The sequence below is a fragment of the Scyliorhinus torazame genome, chromosome 7 (assembly GCF_047496885.1).
Source record: "Scyliorhinus torazame isolate Kashiwa2021f chromosome 7, sScyTor2.1, whole genome shotgun sequence".
Taxonomy (NCBI): domain Eukaryota; kingdom Metazoa; phylum Chordata; class Chondrichthyes; order Carcharhiniformes; family Scyliorhinidae; genus Scyliorhinus; species Scyliorhinus torazame.
In genome coordinates this window covers 87,020,945-87,037,261 of record NC_092713.1, presented here as the reverse complement: position 1 = coordinate 87,037,261, position 16,317 = coordinate 87,020,945, and the positions used below count along the sequence as shown (strand labels likewise).

At 43.9% G+C, this 16,317-nt stretch overlaps 1 protein-coding gene across 3 annotated transcripts in view; it reads right to left on the bottom strand.

Moving 5' to 3' along the window:
* Nucleotides 1–16,317, bottom strand: part of LOC140426354 (uncharacterized) — a 160,338-nt gene that overhangs the window by 15,602 nt on the left and 128,419 nt on the right. For all 3 annotated transcript variants that reach the window (XM_072511014.1, XM_072511013.1, XM_072511012.1), the window contains exons 16-19: nucleotides 11,806–11,881; nucleotides 11,379–11,495; nucleotides 9,297–9,316; nucleotides 8,034–8,064 (exon numbers count right to left, since the gene is read on the bottom strand). In XM_072511014.1, the coding sequence (XP_072367115.1) occupies nucleotides 8,034–8,064; nucleotides 9,297–9,316; nucleotides 11,379–11,495; nucleotides 11,806–11,881 (244 nt within the window). The remainder of the gene's footprint in view (nucleotides 1–8,033; nucleotides 8,065–9,296; nucleotides 9,317–11,378; nucleotides 11,496–11,805; nucleotides 11,882–16,317) is intronic.

Genomic DNA, 16,317 nt, shown 5'->3' with positions numbered 1-16,317 from the left:
TGATATCTATTAGGGCACATAAAGGAAAGCAGGAGGGTAGGGAAAGGGAGCGGTTGTTGAAAGAACTTCTGAGGGTGGACAGACAATATGCGGAGGCACCGGAGGAGGGACTGTACAGGGAAAGGCAAAGGCTACATGTAGAATTTGACTTGTTGACTACGGGTAAGGCAGAGGCACAATGGAGGAAGGCACAGGGTGTACAGTACGAATACGGGGAGAAAGCGAGCAGGTTGCTGGCCCACCAACTGAGGAAAAGGGGAGCAGCGAGGGAGATAGGGGGGGGTGAGAGATGAGGAGGGAGAGATGGAGCGGGGAGCGGAGAGAGTGAATGGAGTGTTCAAGGCATTTTACGAAAGATTATATGAAGCTCAGCCCCCGGATGGGAAGGAGAGAATGATGTGCTTTCTGGATCAGCTGGAATTTCCTAAGGTGGAGGAGCAGGAGAGGGTGGGACTGGGAGCACAGATTGAGACGGAGGAAGTGGTGAAAGGGATTGGGAGTATGCAGGCGGGGAAGGCCCCGGGACCAGACGGATTCCCAGTTGAATTCTATAGGAAATATATGGACTTGCTGGCCCCGCTACTGATGAGAACCTTTAATGAGGCGAGGGAAAGGGGGCAGCCGCCCCCGACTATGTCAGAGGCAACAATATCGCTCCTCCTAAAGAAGGAAAAAGACCTGCTGCAATGCGGGTCCTATAGGCCAATTTCCCTCCTGAATGTGGATGCTAAGATTCTGGCCAAGGTAATGGCAATGAGGATAGAGGACTGTGTCCCGGGGGTGGTTCATGAGGACCAAACTGGGTTTGTGAAGGGGAGACAGCTGAATACAAATATACGGAGGCTGCTAGGGGTAATGATGATGCCCCCGCCAGAGGGGGAAGCGGAGATAGTGGTGGCGATGGATGCCGAGAAAGCATTTGATAGAGTGGAGTGGGATTATTTGTGGGAGGTGCTGAGGAGATTTGGTTTTGGGGATGGGTATATCAGGTGGGTACAGCTGTTGTATAGGGCCCCGATGGCGAGCGTGGTCACGAATGGACGGGGGTCTGACTATTTTCGGCTCCATAGAGGGACGAGGCAGGGATGTCCTCTGTCCCAGTTATTGTTTGCACTGGCGATTGAACCCCTGGCCATAGCATTGAGGGGTTCCAGGAAGTGGAGGGGAGTACTCGGGGGGGGGGGGGGGGGGAGAAGAACACCGGGTATCTCCGTATGTGGATGATTTGTTGCTATATGTGGCGGACCCAGCGGAGGGGATGCCAGAGATAATGCGGATACTTGGGGAGTTTGGGGATTTTTCAGGGTACAAACTGAACATGGGGAAAAGTGAGGTGTTTGTGGTGCATCCAGGGGAGCAGAGCAGAGAGATAGAGGATTTACCGTTGAGGAAGGTAACAAGGGACTTCCGGTACTTGGGGATCCAGATAGCCAAGAATTGGGGTACATTACACAGGCTTAATTTAACGATGTTGGTGGAACAGATGGAGGAGGACTTTAAGAGATGGGACACGGTGTCCCTGTCATTGGCAGCTAGGGTGCAGGCGGTTAAAATGGTGGTCCTCCCGAGATTCCTTTTTGTGTTTCAGTGCCTGCCGGTGGTGATCACGAAGGCTTTTTTCAAAAGAATCGAGAAGAGTATTATGAGTTGTGTGTGGGCTGGGAAGACCCAGAGAGTGAGGAGGGGATTCTTGCAGCGTAGTAGGGACGGGGGGGCTGGCACTACCGAGCCTAGGTGAGTACTACTGGGCCGCCAATGTTTCAATGGTGTGTAAGTGGATGGGAGAAGGGGAGGGAGTGGCGTGGAAGAGATTGGAGAGGGCGTCTTGCAGGGGGACTAGCCTACAAGAACTGGTGACGGCACCGTTGCCGTTCTCACCAAAGAAATACACCACAAGCCCGGTGGTGGTGGCTACATTGAAAATTTGGGGGCAGTGGAGACGGCATGGGGGAAGGATGGGAGCTTCGGTGCGGTCCCCGATAAGAAACAATCATAGGTTCGTCCCGGGGAGAATGGATGGGGGATTTGGAGCATGGCAAAGAGCTGGGGTAGTACAACTGAGAGATCTGTTTGTAGATGGGACGTTTGCGAGTCTGGGATCGCTGACCGAAAAATATGGGTTGCCCCAAGGGAATGCATTTCGGTACATGCAACTGAGGGCTTTCGCGAGGCAACAGGAGAGGGAATTCCCGCAGCTCCCGACGCAGGAGGTGCAGGATAGAGTGATCTCAGAGACATGGGTGGGGGATGGTAGGGTGTCGGACATACACAGGGAAATGAGGGACGAGGGGGAGATCATGGTGGATGAGCTGAAAGGGAAGTGGGAAGGGGAGCTGGGGGAGGAGATTGAGGAGGGGCTGTGGGCTGATGCCCTACGTAGGGTAAACTCATCGTCCTCGTGTGCCAGGTTAAGCCTGATACAATTTAAGGTGTTACACAGGGCGCATATGACAGGAGCACGGCTCAGTAAATTTTTGGGGGTAGAGGATAGGTGTGCGAGATGCTAGAGAGGCCCAGCGAATCACACCCACATGTTCTGGTCATGTTCGGCACTACAGGGGTTCTGGGTGGGGGTGGCAAGGGTGCTTCCGAAGGTGGTGGGGGTCCGGGTCGAACCAAGCTGGGGGTTGGCTAAATTTGGGGTTGCAGAAGAGCCGGGAGTGCAGGAGGCGAGAGAGGCTGACGTGTTGGCCTTTGCGTCCCTAGTAGCCCGGCGCAGGATATTGTTAATGTGGAAGGAAGCCAAACCCCCGGGTGTGGAGACCTAGATAAACGACATGGCAGGGTTTATAAAGTTAGAACGGATTAAGTTCGTGTTAAGGGGTTCGGCTCAGGGGTTCACCAGGCGGTGGCAACCGTTCGTCGATTACCTCACAGAAAGATAGAGGGAATGGAAAAGAAGTAGACAACAGCAGCAACCCAGGGGGGAGGGGGGGGGAGGAATCGAACGGACTCTCAGAGATGTTATTGTATATGTATAATATGTATAGGTAGTTGTAATAGGTAATTGTATATTGGATTGTTGGATTGTATTTTTGGAGAGTATTTATTTTGGACAAGGCAGTTGCCATTCAGTTTTGTTTTTGTTTATATATTATTTATCTATTTGTTTAAAACTGGCCACTGTTATTTATATTGCTTTATTGTTGTGTAAAAGAAACACTACGTACTGTTATGTTTGGCCAAAAATCTTGAATAAAATATATTAAAAAAAAGAAACCATGGCCACACGATGGGGTTTTAACGGTGGTTGTTCATACCTGCTTATGATGAACTGATCTCTGAACAACTCTCTTTGTAAAGCTTCAAACTTGGGAGGAAAATTCTGGGCTTGAGTTTTAAAGACCCAGTCAATAAGAGGTGTATATTCACAAGTGATTTGGGATTGTGAATGTCTTCAAGGGAGGGCATTTAATCCATGGCCATTTACATTTTAAGAACTTTCCAGAAGCATCCATAGATATTAATTAATCCTTTGACTGTTTGGATGACCTTTAACAGCCATCTTGGGTAGCATTTTGACCACTTTTTAAAGTTAATGTCAAAAAAATCCACATTGACTGAATTCTGAATCTTGGAAGTTAGCAATATATCCTTACTGGACATGACAATCCCCATATCTTTTGCCATCCAGGGAAGCTCTGGATTTGTTAGCCCTATCTTTCCCATTTGTTGAAATTTACCTTGACTGTGCCTGAACTATCTTTTATTTAAAGATAGCTCATTCTTCAGTTACTATTTTGCCTGCCAAACTTTGATTCCAATTTATCTGGGGGAGATCCATTCTCACCACATTGAAGTTGGCTTTCCCCTGGTTAATTATCTTACCCTGGATTGTTCCTTGTCCTTTTCCATAGACAACCTAAATCTTGAAATACAATGATCACTGAGCCCTAAATGTTCCCCTAGTGACACTTGATTCACCTCATACCCAGAACCATGTTAAGCTGTGCCTCCTTTCTCATTGAATTGGAAACATATTGGCGTAGAAAAAAATCCTGAACACCTTCTAGGAAATCTGACCTCTCTCTGCCCCTTACACCACTACTATTCTCCCAGTCTACATTCGGATAATTAAAGTCCCTTATTATAAATTGTATAATTCTTACACCTCTCTGTAATTTCCTTCCAAATGTTTTCTTCAAATATCTTTTCCACAGTTGGTTGACACTGAGCAGGGCAACAGCACCTGTTTTTGTTTCTTAGTTCCAGCCAAATAGATTTTGTCCTTGACCTCTCTGGGACACCCTCTCTCTCCAGCACTGCTGTGTTCTCCTTAATCAATATTGCCACCCCACCTTTTCTGAACACCGTGTATCCAGGAATATTTAATTCCCAGTCCTGTCCTTTAAACCAGGTTTCTGTAATAGCCACATGTCATGTGAGAGTACCTTTAAGAAATGTGTGTTTATCAGTGATGTCAGAGTGTGGGTGGAGCTGGGCTGTCTGTCAGTTTTTTACTTTCGTTTTAGGCTGTTTGCTGCAGCGTGTTTTAGTTTCGTTTTCAGAGCTGGATAGCTGCAGTCACAGCCAAAAGGTGTATCAAGAGTCTCTCTCTGTAATCTAAAGAATGTAATTCAATCGTTTGGTGATTTAAAACTAATAACTGCTCTCAGTAGTGACTTTAACCTGATGTGCTTCTGTTAAAGTTTTTTTTTTAAAGTCTTATGGATGTTAAAAGGACAGCTTAAGGATTACTTAGTGTTGTATTCTTTGGGGGTTGTATTTGAATTAATGGTTGCTAAGATGTTCACTGTATGTTTTAAAATGGTTACCTTGAGTTCACAGAATAAACATTGTTTTGCTTTAAAAAAATACTTTTCCGTTTCTGCTGCACCACACCTGGAGAGTGAGCCGTGTGCTCCCCAAACCACAATCTATTAAAAGTTGTGGGTCAGGTGAACTCCATGATACACTTTGGGGTTCTCTAAACCCTGGCCCATAACACACATCACATTTCCACATGGCAATCTGCGCCTGTTAACTTACCAATCTTATTTACCACACTCTGTGCATATACATACATGCACAGTAACTCCAATGTAGACTATATTACTCTGGACCGATGTTATAACTTATTATTAGGGGCAGCATGGTAGCACAGTGGTTAGCACAGTTGCTTCACAGCTCCAGGGTCCCAGGTTCGATTCCCGGCTTGGGTCACTGACTGTGTGGAGTCTGCATGTTCTCCCCGTGTGTGCGTGATTTCCTCCGGGTGCTCCGGTTTCCTCCCACAGTCCATAGATGTGCGGGTAAGAGGGTTGGCCAAGCTAAATTGCCCTTAGTGTCCAAAAAGGTTAAGTAGGGTTACTGGGTTACAGGGATAGGGTGGAGGTGTGGGCTTGAGTAGGGTGCTCTTTCCAAGGGCCGGTGCAGACGTGATGGACCGAATGGCCTCCTTCTGCTCTGTCAATTCTAAGATTTCCTACTCTTGTGCTATCGGTCTCACCCATTATACTGGGCACCTTGGTATTCCTCTCTGAAATGACCTCCTGGTTCCCACACCCCTGCAAAGTTAGCTTAAACATTCCTTAACTGCACCAGTAAATTATCCTGCAAGGAAATTAGTCTTAGCTGTGTTTAGGTGCTACCTGTACGGGCCTCATCTTCTCCACAGCTGGTCGCAATGCCCAGAAATCTAAAACCATCCCGCCTGCACCGCCTTTCCAGCCACATTAGTCTGCTTTATCCTATTTCCATACTCACTTGCGTGTAGTACCAGGTATAATCCGGAGATTCCTAATTTTGAGTTCCTGCTTGCTAATTCCTTACCTGGCTCCTTAAATTCTGACTGCAGGACCACATCTCTCTTTCTGCGTATGTTGTTAGAATCAATGTGGACAGAATTTCTAGCTGTTCACCCTCCTCAGTAAGAAGTGCCCTGCAGCTGTTCTGCGCCATCCTGGACACTGGCACCAGGGAGGAAATGCACCTCCTGGATACACAACTGTAGCCTGTATGTTCCCCTGTCTATCAAATCTCCTATTAGTATTGCTCTTCAAATCTTCTTTATGACTCTGCCCCCCCCCCCCCCCCCCCCCCCGCCTCACCCCTCCCTTGTGCAGCTGAACCACCATGGCACCATGGCCCTGGTACTGGCTGTACCTGAACCATCACTTTATTCAGTAATCAGAACTGAATCCTGGTTGGAGAGTGAGGTGTCCTCAGGGGACCCCTGCCTATTTCTTCTTGACTGTTTAAATGGTCACCTATTGCCCCTCTTCCTGCTATCCGCAAAGCTCTCAACCTCACAGATGCACCGCAGTGACTCCAGCAACTGCTCAAGTTCAGATACCTGAAGCTTGAGATGCTGTAACCGACAACCCTTCATGCACACAAGTGTTCTGGAGTTCCCACATAATACAGGATACACACAACAAATGTTGGAGCAGCCTTGCCATTCCTTTATTAGATTATAAACCTTGCTACTACTAATAAACCTTACTACTACTAAGATACCTTCTAAGGGGCTGTTTAGCACAAGGCTAAATCGCTGGCTTTGAAAGCAGACCAAGGCAGGCCAGCAGCACGGTTCAATTCCCGTAACAGCCTCCCCGAACAGGCGCTGGAATGTGGCAACTAGGGGCTTTTCACAGTAACTTCATTTGAAGCCTACTTGTGAAAATAAGCGATTTTCATTTCATTTCATTTTCATTTCATTTAAAAAAAGAGAAGACTCACTAATTACCCACTTCCTTTCTGTTGACATCACTTAAATATGGAGAAGCTAACTGAATGCTTAACTTACATTTTTAATTTTTTAAAAATTACAGCTGTATTGACTCAGTCCCCAACTTTGGAGAAAGGGAAAGGATTGCACAATACTCACCAGCCAATCAACTTACAGCTTTCCTATGATTTCACGGTTTGATTTTTTCCCCCTCACTTGTTTCAAAGCCCAGTGTGCTGCCCAGACCCCATGTCTCTCCCCAGGTAAGTGATGGACCCCGCACGTGGGCCTCAATTTATCTTCTTCCTGGTGCTCCCGATTCTTCTAAAGTCCGCTCCAGCTGTCAATTCTCTCCTCAGGTAAACGATAAGCCCTGGGTTTCAATTTAACTGTTTTGTTCAACTCAATTCCTCCAGTGTCTGTTCCAGTTCCGAGTATCTCGTTATGTATTCTTGGCGATTTCGAGTGAGAATGCATCCTTGATTCCTGTTATCTTATCTCCTATAGGATGGTTTTGTGAGACATTTGGAGAGTCAGGTACTATGTGGTATTAAGATGAAGTAACAGAATTGATGACAATTAAGGAAAAGACCATCAATGATGGGAAGCTTTCCAGAGGAACAAGAATGGTTAAGAATAAGAATGCCTTTTTGGTGTATCTATGGAAGACGCAAGGCTTAGTTTTTTGCAATGTTTGCAGAACAGAGCTGGGAACGACCAAGGCAACACAATCAATCAGAGTCTGATCACCTCAGAACATTGCCTTGGCTGGAAGTGGATATTAGATTTGATCTTTGTTGATCAGAGATTAATATATTTCACTCACATCGGAAATTCTAACATTCTTAATTAATGCTTTGAATAAGCATTTGAAGAGAAGGATTATAAAAGGATACAGGGCAAGAGCTCAACTTCAACTGAGAAAAAGAGCTGCCTAATGGGCCTATCTTCTTAGGTACTTTATTTCTATGATAAATAGACGTAAACTCTCCAACATTTTGGATACAAAGAAAGTCACAATCTTGAAATACATCTTAAAAAAAGACAAGGACGCTCGAAGGACACACCAAGTGAATTAGCATCTACAAGAGGAAAAAATGGTGAACATTTAAGGTGAGACTTCTCTCTAGCCTAACTACACAAGTTCTGAGTTAACATGCCAGGTTGATGGCCTTCATCAAGCTAATGAAAGAGCATCGACCTTAAACGTCGATTTTCAGTATCTGCAGTATTTTGCTTTTGTACAAAAGTTCTGAAGTTGGACCAGTTTTTCCTTCAGATGTGAACTCAACTGCTCTGCATTCCAACATTTTTTGTGTTTTATTTTTGCACACTGGTTTAGTTTGTAAAAGCATCACTTTACCTGGTCGCTTTAGCATCTGCAGTGAAGCCATCTGTGAAGTTAAGCACAATATTTTTAACATAAATGATCCTTTAAACTGTATGTTGTTACGATCTCAGCTGATGTTAATATTGGACAAGTCAGTTCCCAGGGTGAAACCTGGCTTGATAGATCCTAACTTTGTTTTTGTTTTCTAGAAACAGTGGAGGAACGTTCAAAGAGCTTACTGACCAACTTTTAACAAAGAAAAAAACATTCATTAAATAAGGAAAAATGAACTATATCAGACTAGTTGAGAATGGTTGGAAAAATCTCAGTACCATCACAAGAAAATTATTCAACTCACCCTTGATCCCAAACATACCCTTCAGATACAAAACCCAAGTGAAGATTTACCACTATCTTTATACCAAAGCTTCTTGCTTGGGCTGGCCCAGCTGCAACAATTTTCTTCCATTGGATTTCTGAACATTCACTAGATGCATTTTCTCCAACAGGTATCTCTCCCAAAGACACCCAAAAACACACTTTAAACTCACAATCCATTTGATTGCAGAGAAAACACATGACTTCCCAAAACTCAGCACTGCCCCCCTCGCAGCCTTTCAGCATTTCTGATCAGGGAGCTTAAAACTCTCCAACATACACACTCTGAACTTCTTTTCGGTCTTTCAATGTTTAATGACCAAGGGAGCCAGCGGTAGGAAGCAAAATAATTATTTTACCATTTACAATAATCTGCTAAAGGCAATAACTATCCACAATCACAGACCCCATTGGGACTACCAACATGCAGGTCCTCTGCTTAGGCCGGCTTTTATGTTCAGTACTAATGGGCCCCAGCTGGGTGGCCTCCATCCCTACCCGAGAAGCTCTTACTCCCCATTCGGGGAGTTTGATAATGGGTTTCCCAGTGGGCCAATTGGTGGTTATGACACACTGTCTCCCCATGTGTCTAGGCAACAGCACAGTTTTTTTCCTACTGTGTGTTTTCAACCCCACCCCCCAAAGTCACTAAACTACTTTGTAACCCATCTCTTCACTTCAAGGGTTGTAAAACCACATTGATAAATGTGGTCCACAAACAAATCCAGAAAACTTGATCTTTTTACTCAGAGGCCCTCCAGATTTCCTGGCATAAGGCTCTCAAAAAAACCGGAAATGAAACTGAAACCATATTCTACCTTATTTAACACTCAAGTGTAAATATTAATACAAATTAAGTTATGCATGTTGTCCAACAATATCCATATAATTTGATGAGCATCAAGAAGCACAACTTACCCTCATTGCTGTCTTCCAGTCTTAAAGAGGGGAGAAATAAATAAAATTAAAATCCACAAATCTGGACAATGTTGATAATATATATAACAATGAAACCCATATTCAAAAGTAATTACCTATCATCCAATTGACATAATGTGCAAAATCATTCAGTTTTAAAATAATGCGATCCCTTTTAACAGAACTACAATCATTGAATAAGATTGCTGATCCCCCATGATGCATCCAAAAGACACATCAGTGCAAAGCCTGATGGATTTTTCCCAACTCTCCGTCGGTCAACCATCCAGCCAATCACATCAGCAATTAAGCAACATCTTTTTCAACTTGAGCATGTTGCAGATTGCTGGAAGGTGAAATGTTGCTGCAAGGTTTCCTCCTACCTCTAGAATGTTGCAGGCAGCATTAGAAGGGAAAGGTGGGGTCGTACCTGGTACAGAGGAAGATGGTTGTGGTTGATGGAGGCCAATCAACTCAGTCCCGGGACATCATTGCAGGAGTTCCTCAGGGTAGTGTCCTCGGCCCATCCACTTTCAGCTGCTTCATCAATGACCTTCCTTCCATCTTAAAGTCAGATGTGGGGATGTTCGCTGATGATTGCACAAAGTTCAGCACCATTCGCGACTCCTCAAACACCAAAGCAGTCCACGTGCAAATGCAGTAAGACCCGGACAATATCCAGGCTTGGGCTGACAAGTGGAAAATAATATTCATGCCACGCAAGTGCCAGACAATGACCATCTCCAATAAGAGAGAATCAAACCATTGCCCCTTGACATTCAATGGCATTCCAATCACTGAATTCCTCACTATCATCATCCTGGGGATTACGGTTGATGAGAAACCGAACTGTACTAGCCATGTTAATATTGTGGCTACAAGAGCAAGTCAAAGGCTAGGATTTCTGTGGCAAGTAACTCACCTCTTGACTCCCCAAAGCCTGTCCTCCACCAAAAGGCACAAGTCAGGACAGGAGTGTGATGGAATACTCCCCGTTTGCCTGGATGTGCAGCTCCAAAAACACAAGAAGCTTGACACCATCCAGGACAAAGCAACCTGCTTGATTGCCACCGCCTCCACAAATATTCGCCCTCTCCACCACCGACGCACAGCAGCAGTGCGTACCATCTACAAGACTCCTGAGACAGCACCTTTCGAACCCATGACAAATACCATCTCAAAGGAGAAGGACAGCAGATACCCGGGAACACCATTACTTGGAGGTTCCCTCCAAGTCACTCACCATCCTGAATTGGAAATAAATCGCCATTCCTTCACTGGCACTGGGTCAAAATCCTGGAACTTCCTCCCTAATAGCATTGTGGGTGTATCTACACCACATGGACTGCAGCGGTTCAAGGCAGCAGCTCACCACCACCTTCTCGATGGCAATTAGGGATGGGCTACAAATGCTTGGCCTAGCCAGTGAATTCCACATCTCGTAGAAAAGAATTTTAAAAAAGGATCCTACCAACGGCACTCAAACGCTGGCTCTAGGTGGGAGAGGAAATGAGTTGCAGAAGCACTACCCCAGGGACTTTGTCTTCGGGTAGACTCAATATCCTCACTATATTGTCAAAGCTTTGTGTGAAACAAGACAGGACGAAAGCTTTAAAGGATTCAGTCCATTATACTAGAGTAACAGATTCTTAAGTATTTTATACAGGTCCACCCCTATTTGTGTCTCATCTGTGGAAATATGACTAAAATCTACCAGCACTGCAAGAATTCGGATGATGGATTGCTGTGGTAACTAGTTGAGTAATTTAAGATACCAGTGGACTGAGCATACTGGTTGGATAATAAGTATATGATGCTTATGCAATAATATTAATTTTCACCAAGACACAGTCCATGGTCACACGTCTCCACCCAGAGACTTTAAACCTTGGATATATCAGGGAGGGATTAAACACTGCATTGGCAGAGAAAAATAGCAAGACCACATGATACGTTCAACATTTTGTAGTCAAATCAAGAACAGTACTATCAGGAGTAAAATTTAGCAAGTACAAGCTCGACCAGTAACAGTACTGCCATTTTCTCCAGGTTTCAAGAGCTTTAATCCATCATTCACTTTACCTTTCAGTTTCTTCTAACTTTGTGTTCGTTTCTCCAGTTCTCTTTACATTTTCTTCACGCTTCCTGAAAAGATTTCCCCAACTGGTCTTACTTGTGTCTGATTTGGATGTTCTGTCTCTATAAAGACGGCAGAAAAATACCAGAAAATGAACCATCATGAATTCAGTCGCCTTCACTAATTTCACTGGAAATGGCAAATAAAACTTCTGGATGTATGGAAGATGGGGGCCTAAACACCACTGATAATCACCATCTTCAGACACTCATTGACTAGGCCACATGAACAATGGTCACTTGGAACACCTTTCCTGAATCATACCGCAATATAAATCATAACCTCTTTCCATTAAGAAATGTAATTTTGATGAGCACATATACACAAGTAATCTGTAAGTGGCAAAGTGACAATGGCAATTTAATCACTTACTCAACATCACCATGTTCCTTAACATTGTTAACATCTTCATACACAATATTTGCACCACTTTCCGAGTTAGTTATAGCTGAGGAATATAAAAAAAGGAGCTGATTAGACACAAGTCGAAAGGAGTTTTAAAAAAACATATTAATGCACGTTGAAATTTAGAGAAAAAAAATGTTAATGTCCTATATAACCCTGAGCAAAGCTTTTAAATTCATATCCTCTCTTCATAAGGACTACTGAATTCTACCTCCATAATATTGTGCGCTTCCGCTCCCAAATCAGCCACTCTGAAATTACTATTTTTAGCCCCAGATTTGAGCATTAATATTTTGATAGGTTGCCCATTCTGCAACAATCCCAGCCCCTCTGAAACTCTTGATGCCACATTCAATCCTGCACCAAAGCACACTTGCCCACGATCTCGGTCTTCAGTGTCCGAATAGTTCCTCGTTCCCAATACCTTAAATTTAAAATCACCCTTCTCATGGCTTGGTCTATCCAAGGCCTCATCCCTCCCAACTTTAGTCTCCTCCAATAGCACAACCTCCTCCTTCCTTGAACTCTCCATTTTCAGACTATGGAGCATAAGCACCTGAAGTCCAGCCACCAATGGTAGGACAAAGGAGTCGGAGTGATGTTCCAGAGGTTGAAAATAAGGATGAGAATTTTAAAATAATGATGTTACTTGACTAGGTCAGCAAGCACAGGAATCATAGGGAGACAGGACCTGGTGTGAGTTGAGAGATGGGCAGCTAGAGTTTTGAATTACCTAAAGTTCAAGTAGAACGTGGGAGACAGGAATGCATTAGAAAAGTTGAGTTTAGAGGTAACAAAGTTTCAGAAGCAGATGAGCCACGGCGGCACAGTGGTTAGCACTGCTGCCTCACAGCTCCAGGGTTCCGGGTTCTATTCCGGCCTCGGGCGACTGCCTGTGTGGACTTTGCACTTCCTCCCCATGTATGCATGGTTTCCTCCGGGTGCTGCAGTTTAGTCCCAAAGTCCAAAGATGTGCAGGTTAGGTGGACTGGCCATGCTAAATTGCCCCTTAAGCGTCCAAAAGGTTAGGTGGGGTTACAGGGATAAGGTGGAGCCTTGGGCTTAAGTAGGGTGCTCTTTCCAAGGATCGGTGCAGACTCGATGAGCCGAATAGTCTCCTTCTGCACTGTAAATTCTATGATTCTATGACGGGGCAAATTTGTGCGATGTTATGGAGGTGCAAATATATGGTCTTAGTGATGACACAAATACGAGGCAGGAAAACGGAGATCAAATGTGACACAAACATTGTGAACAGACTGTATTAATTGTGGACAGTTACAGAAAGAGGAATGGAGTTGATAGTTGGTAAACAGAATGGCTTCAGTTTTATAAATATTTAAATGGAGAAAGTTGCCACTCATACAGTAATGGATGTCAGATAAATCATCTGATAACTTAGCAACAATGGAGGAATTGAGGGAGGTGATGGTGAGGTAGGGCTGAGTTTGTCGACATACGTGTGAAAACAATGCTGTGCTTTCAAATGGTGGCTGACCACATCCAAGCCTAAAGGATCTCTGAAACCTCTACTCATCTATTCCATTATTGTTTTTTTACAACTATTTCGCCCCTTGGAGTAAAATATAGGCAAGAAAAGGAAGGAAGAGAAGGGGGAGGAAGAGAAGAGAGAGATCACCAAATCCCATACTATTGCCGAAAGATGACATTAAGCAGCGATTTCTCAGGTGCAGTGAGAAGTAAGATGACATGTAAACCCATTCATTACATTGGGTTTCTGTACCACATGGCTGCTCTATGAATTCCTCCAGTTGCCAGAACAGGCAGGATTGTGCTATAGGGAGGAATAGACAATCTTAGTCTTCTTGCCTCACGTTCCTCTTTGGGTGTCCATACATATGCAAATAAATGGGCTCCACAAGGAGCTGGGAGGAGGCATATGTGCCAGAGAATCTCCCATAAATCAGGAAATCGGTAGAGATTCTGGAAGCACCATAAAGACCACGGAGGCAGACGAGCAAGAGTAAAAGAATGATCACACTCCCTGGGTCAGGAGCGATATTTTGCGATCTGAAAACCATCTGTCTAGTGTTCTCGAGGATCAGATAGAAGGTTCCGATGCCAGTGGCCATGACCGTGTCAGGAATTGTGGAAGACCTTACTCTGCAGTGCACCTCCAGTATTCTCTGTCTGTCTGGTAAGTGGTAGGGACCAACACCCACCCCCACCACTCCACATCCCCACCCTACCTCCCAAAGAGGAAATACGCTCTAAAAAATGTTCAGAGGAAGGTGATAGCTCAGTCTAAGCTGAGAGAATATGTAATATTTTCTTTGTTGAGGCAGGGGGGATTCACACAAAGAGAACAATGTATGATTTTTCATCCATAAATAAAGTTGATCAGAAGCAGCACGTGCCCGTAGTTTTGCCCCATTCTCCACATCAGTTCTCTCCACATTACCCTCATTTTCCATGTTGTCATCCAAAGCCTGCCGACAGTAAAACATGACCTTATCACCTTATCATAAACTACACACGGCTTAGTTGCCAGATGTCCTTTACTGTGACAGGGAAGGCTGTTGTTACATGAAGTTAAAGATTGAGTGATAGGGTGTTATTATTTTTAATATTTTTGGAGTCTATGGTGTTATTCTGTGAAGCAGGTTTGTGGGTCGATGTATGAAAATAATTTAATTAAGCTGGGATTGATTGCCTGGTTGGGCTTAAGACAGGGAAGGAGTGTTAATGGCATGCATTTGGAGTAGGTATGGCCAAGTGAATTTTCTAGAAGTAAACAAAGTGGGCAGAAATATCCGTTAGGAGATAAATAAGGGTTTCGAATTTCAGCTGTTAAATTCCTCAGGGGAGTAAAAGGTCATAAATATACAAGGAAAGGTTATTAAATTCAATTTGTTCCAAACATGGGGGCAATGGGGAGACGTTTTAGGAATATTACTGGGATACTGTAGCTAAACATCCATAAGCCATCCAAAGGTCTAGAAGGCATTTACCGGTGTGTCGAACCAAGAGAGGTTCTTTTACGTGATGTTCTGAGAAGCAAATTTTAACTGTGTACTGTAATCTTGTCTGCTGAAGTTTTCTTTTTTCTTGTTAATAAATGTTTTAATGTAATGTTTAAAATCCCCAAAGTGTTACTGGAATTTGTGGCTTCTGAATTCAGTCGACATTTTTCCTCGTTGTTAGGATACAACAAAAAACAAGGCTGTGCTCCGTGGATCAAGTTTCCCGTTGGATTTCGTCCGCACAGCAGTTAACATCTGCTGGATCACCAACATGTGACCTTCACATATAGGAAGAGCTAGTTCCTCAGGTCACCCACAGCAGCTGTCTCTTCTCAATCACAGTCTCTTTAATGAATTAGAAGCATTGAATAAAGGTTCCCCTGAACACTGAGAGATAGGGGAGGGTATGGCCTACAAGTCCAAATCCTTAAGAAATAACAGGTGCAAAGGTAACAGTGGATGCACATTTCTGTCTATTTTATATTCTGATGAATAAGTTCTCTCCGTCCAATTCAAGCACCACCCAACTGTCAAATGGATTGATATTCTCCCAAACCTGCTCGATGAAACTTTTAACACTGAAACAGTTCCAAGAATACAGGAATGCAAATAAAGAATTCAAAAAATCCATAAAATCATGGAAAAAGCATGTATCAACTGGATGAACATTCCCTATAAAAACAATCTACATTTAGAGCATCAACTTAAACAACATGCATTAACATAGCACCTTTAATGTACTAAAACATTTCACTTGAACACTTAAAATTTATTAAATGGGTCAAAGTAGGTCAGACATCCATTTCATATCAGCTGCTCTGGGAGCGCAACCTCACCCATTGTTGTGAATTCAATATGAGGTTCCATTTCAATAATTTGACTTTCTAAAAATGTGGATTTGACTTGCCTGTATTCTTTCTTTATTCTCTTAAAACATCAGAAATGGATGAGAGTTCAAGGCCCAAATATCTGAATTTTGCCTGCCACCAGCAAAGCTCCATACCATTAGTGAAGCCGTGCCTAATTGGGGCTATGTACTGAAGCAGTCCGTGCCTTTGTGCAGTAAGACCTGGACAACATTTAGGCTTGAGCTGATAATGGCAAATAACATTCATGCCAGATAACTGCCTGGCAATGTCCATCTTCAACAAAAGAGAATCCAACTATCTCCCTTGAAATTTAATGGCATTACTATCGCTTAACTCCTCACTATCAACATCCTGTGGGTTATTATTGACCAGAAACTGAGCTTCAACAGCCATATGTGGCTACAAGAGCAGGTCAGAGGCTGAGAACTCCACAGTAACACACCTCCTGACTCCCTAAAGACTGTCTACAATCTAAAAGGCACAAGTCAGGAGTGTAATGGAATACTCTCCAATTGCCTGGTTGAGTGCAGCTCCAACAACATGCAAGAAGCCTGATACCATCCAGGACAAAGCAGCCCACTTGATTGGCATTCAATTGACCGCCTTAAACGTTCACGCTTCTCCAC